This window comes from Cucurbita moschata, unplaced genomic scaffold (genome assembly GCF_002738365.1).
Source record: "Cucurbita moschata cultivar Rifu unplaced genomic scaffold, Cmos_1.0 Cmo_Scf00001, whole genome shotgun sequence".
Classification (NCBI taxonomy): Eukaryota; Viridiplantae; Streptophyta; class Magnoliopsida; order Cucurbitales; family Cucurbitaceae; genus Cucurbita; species Cucurbita moschata.
This window is the reverse complement of record NW_019268517.1, coordinates 2,536,755-2,541,313: the sequence shown is the minus strand read 5'-3', so window position 1 is coordinate 2,541,313 and position 4,559 is coordinate 2,536,755. Positions and strand designations below refer to the sequence as shown.

The following is a 4,559-nucleotide window of genomic DNA, read 5'->3' as shown; positions in this document are numbered from 1 at the left end:
AAAAAAAAAAAAAAAAAAAAAAAAAAAAAACTGGGAAAAATGTGCAATTATTGGGACTTTGAGAATATTTTGTTATTTGTGTATAGATTTTTTTATTTTTTTATTTTTGGTTCTCTCAATGTAAAGTTGTGTATCAATAATATGACACTTTTACCCTTGCCAAAAAGAGGAAAAAAAATTCGAAGTGAAGATTCTCTTTCACGAGAAATTATTTGAAGAGGTCGTTGGACGGTTTGATGTGTATTAGAGAGAAACGACCAAAGTATTGGTTATTAGAAGTCGGGGCGTGTAGACTTCTAAATTCACGTCCCATGATTAGTAAGATTGTGAAATGTATTGGAACTTATTGGAATTAGGTTTTAAAACTCGTGCGTAAAGTCAACAAATTTGAAAGTTCGGGTTCTCATTATTCATTTTCTAATTGTTGACCGGACTTCTTGTTATGAGGTATGATGTAACGAATCTTTTGACTTTTCTTAAAAAATTCTATTTAATTCATTGATATTTTCAACCTATTGACTTTTAGTCCGATTGGGGATTCCTTTTGAATTTGGAATCAAATCATAGAGAGATTGATGTGGAATTTGAGATGACGACTAAATTTACGTTTTTAAACCATTTTTATTTCAATAATTCCCTTAAAAGTAACAAATGTATAGTAAATATTTGAAACTTTAACAAAAAAAAAAAAGAGAATAAAATTAATTTTTTATTAGGAAACATACGTCACCTAAATCTTAGCTCCATATATTAATATATACGTCAAATTAATAAAAATACTCATAAATTTTGTACTATATCTCATAAAGATACCTTAAATCTTTTAAAATTTAAAAAATACTCCTAAACTTTTAAAAGCAGCATTAATATTTTTAATGTTTATAAAAAAAATTTAAAAATAATTATCGTCAATCCGAACAAAAACCATCTATCTACGTTTTATAAATTATTTCCCTTTTCAATTTTAAGGATAATAAAGGTAAATTTTTTAAAAACAATTTAAAGGTATTAATGTTATTTTCCAAAATTACGGTAGATTTCTGAAACATGGTACTAATAATTCTAACTATATCTTTGATTTAGATGTATCATTGACCGTTTAAAAATATTTTTTAAATAAAACAATTAATCTTTTTCCTTCAAAAACTAAAAACAGAGTATTTTTAAATTTTTTTAAAAAAATTTAAAGATATTATTGAAACTTTTAATTTAAAAAAGCTTAAAGGTATTAATGTTATTTTCGAAAGTTAATGTGTATTTCTGAAACATGGTACTATAAATGTATCTTTGACGGTTTAAAAATATTTTTTTAAATAAAAAAATAATCTTTTTCCTTCCAAACTAAAAATAAAGTATTTTCAAAAAAATTTTAAAAAAATTTAAGGATATTATTGAAACTTTTAATTTAAAAAAGTTTATATTAATGTTACTTTCGAAAATTAATGTGTATTTTTGAAGCATGGTACTAATAATTCCGACCATATCTAACCGTAAAGATTTTTTTTTTAATTTTTAGAAAAATTTAAAGATTTTTTTTAAATTTTAAAAAAAGTTTAACGGCATTAATGAAACTTTTCACGGTTTAAATGTATTTTTTATATTTTTTAAACCAAATATTAATATTTTTCCCCTAAACTAAAAATAAAGTATTTTTAAAATTTTATTTTCTTATTTTTAAAGAAATAAATATTTTTATTAATTTAGGATAATATATATAAATTTATATGAATGGGACCATGTTTTAAAAAAAATATAAAAAGGAATGTTAATTATATATAAAATTTATTAAAAAAAAAAAAAAAGAAAAAAAGAATACGTGTAGGGTCGGTGATGGAAAAGCAAAAGGATTAAGCATTTAATTACAAAACAAAACCTGCTTTCGCTGTCCTTCAAACTGCTTTCCAATTTTACTCTCTCTTTCTCTCATCCTTTTCATGATCATCTATTTCTTAAGCTTATCTTCCTCCCACCAAATCTCTTTCGCTCTGATTCTTCTTCTCCAACGCTTTCTTTTTGGCGACCCTTTTGGTCTCCGATCGAAGTAAGCACTCTTAATCGTTTCACTTTCTGTTTCTGTCTCTGAATGTTGCTTGTTTGTTTTTGTATCGCTACTCATTAGCTTCTTCTTTTAATTTCATGAAATGTGTATCTGTTTACTGATTTCGTTGCGGATTTTCTTGAGTGATTGCCTCGTTTTTCTGATTTTTCTCTTTGATTTTCTAGGTTTTTCGCTCTGCGGTGTGTTTCGTTGTTTGAATCTCTGTGAATTAGGGGTTTTGAATGATTTTTGTTCGATGATTGTTGATGAATGGGGCTTATGATTTCTAGCTACGAAATTTTGATTTTGCATTGCGATGAAGACTTTTTGTTTCGTAGGTTAAATTAAATCCAGCGCCATGATTGCGTGTTGTCGTCATTATATTGAGATTCTGTATATTCGTTTTTGTGTTTCGCGATTGTTCATTGGAATTATGTTCGAGTGTTTTGGTTTACGGGTTGATCAGGGTTTTGAATTTGTATCAGTGCGTATTGAGCAAGTATATGTTAGGTTTTTCAATTTCTAATTTGGGACTAAATTTGTTAAACTGCTGGATTTTCTTATGGTAAGTTGCCAGAAATGGAAGAACGTTTGGATTTCTTGGATTTGCTTGAACCCGACATGTCGAGAAAGATTCTGATGTGCTTGGATGATATTTCTGATATCGTTCGTGCGAGTGCCGTCTCACGATGTTGGCAACATTTGGGTGAGTACATGAGTTAGAAAGTCCATCTCAGCTTTTGTTTTTGATTAAAATGTGGATGTAGTGTATTCTTGATATTAGTGGGAGATCCATTGTGAGATCCTACATTGGTTGGAGAGGGGAACGAAACATTTCTTATAAGGATGTGGAAACCTCTTCCTAGCAAACGCGTTTTAAAACCTTGAGAGGAACCCTTGAAGGGAAAGCGCAAAGAGAAATATCTGCTAGCGGTGGACTTGGGTTATTACAAATGGTATCAAAGCTAGACATTGGGCGGTGTGCCAGCGAGGACACTGGGCCTCCAAGGGTAGTGGATTGTGAGATCCCGCATAAGTTGGAGAGGGGAATGAAGCATTTCTTATAAGGGTTTGGAAACCTCTCCCTAGCAGACGCGTTTTAAAACCTTGCGGGGAAGCCCAGTAAGGAAAACCCAAAGAAGACAATATCTGCTATCAGTGGGCTTGGGCTGTTACACCTTATACTTTTGTTCTATTGACCGACATTATATTTTACCTTTTTGCACTTTTTCAGTGATAGAAAATGGTCTGTCAAAGCAGCTCTGCCTTAGATCATTCCCTCCTTTGTCTAGAGTAGCTTCAATCGTTGAAGTGAACGACTCGGAAGCGAATGGACACATAGAAGTAGCATGTAGTAGTTCAAGAGATTCCAAATCCGTGCCGAGGGATCACAAAGTTTATGCTTATTTTGCCCATGCGGCTACATCGTTTCTTATGAGAAGTTGCATTTTAGAGGCACTTATTGCTTCCAGCACTGATAATGAACCCGAGGAAACCATCAACAACACGTTGGAACCAAGAGACGTGGTTGCAAGGAGAGCTTTGTATTGGTCGAGTAAGGGACAATTTAAACCTGATGTGCCCGAGACACTGATATACAGATTAGTCTCCAATTTATGCGTCGTAACTGAAATTGACATACGACCTTTCCAAGGTATTTCTGTCGACACTTCTTCTTCCTATAATATTAAACTTCAAGTAGGCTTTTTCACCTTCTATATTGTTTGCTTAGATGATTGAGTCTATTTTCCTTGCCAGCATTTTTTCAGCCAGGTTCACCTATATACTCAGCAAAAGCTGTGCGTTTCCGGTTTGGTCATTTAAACCGTGTCATGAATCCTAGAAGCGATCTGACTGGGGAGTCACACTGGGGATCTGGAAACGATACGTTTATATGGACCTACACTTCTCCAGAATTTCCAATGGCTCAGGTATAATCGAAGTCTACGCTTTGTTCATGCACTCGGCGTTCTCTTATTGTCAAAGTCCATTTCCTTGCTCAAAGTGCCCGTCATTCTTCTATTGGAGACGTTCTTTTTGTATTTTAGTTGGGTCAATCAGTTAGGGTTTATCGTTTCAGATTGTAGTAATTTATACCGAAACTCTATCCGTGATCTTGGATCTTATCCACTTAGTTATTCCACATATCTGGCTCTAGCATTTGATACCTTCTATTTGATTTGAACATGGTTACGATATATGTAATAGATTTGTATTTTGTCTGGGTATTTCGCGCTCACGTGTTATTATTTCGAACTATTCTATCTCTAACCAGTGAAATGGCATCTTACTGAACAGGAGAATTACTTGCAGAAGTTCATACTCCCTGAACCTGTTCTTTGCGTAGGAGGCATTTTACAAATTGAGCTGCTTGGCAGGGTACAAAGACAAGAAACAGATGCTTTGTTTTACATATGGTATGTTCAGTAGTATATATATATACATTTTCCGCCTGCCTGTCTTCTGTAGCGCTCTGCACGTACGTATTGAAAGATTGAGATTTTTTTTTTTGTTGGGGGGG

General features: G+C 32.5%; 1 protein-coding gene across 1 annotated transcript in view; it reads left to right on the top strand.

Annotated features, from left to right (window-relative positions):
• Positions 1 to 1,883: 1,883 nt before the first annotated feature.
• LOC111450467 (F-box protein At4g00755-like) overlaps positions 1,884 to 4,559 on the top strand; it is a 5,363-nt gene continuing 2,687 nt past the window's right edge. The window contains exons 1-5 of the mRNA XM_023090631.1: positions 1,884 to 2,041; positions 2,609 to 2,744; positions 3,273 to 3,692; positions 3,797 to 3,969; positions 4,337 to 4,455. Of these exons, the coding sequence (XP_022946399.1) occupies positions 2,618 to 2,744; positions 3,273 to 3,692; positions 3,797 to 3,969; positions 4,337 to 4,455 (839 nt within the window). The 5' untranslated portion in view covers positions 1,884 to 2,041; positions 2,609 to 2,617. The remainder of the gene's footprint in view (positions 2,042 to 2,608; positions 2,745 to 3,272; positions 3,693 to 3,796; positions 3,970 to 4,336; positions 4,456 to 4,559) is intronic.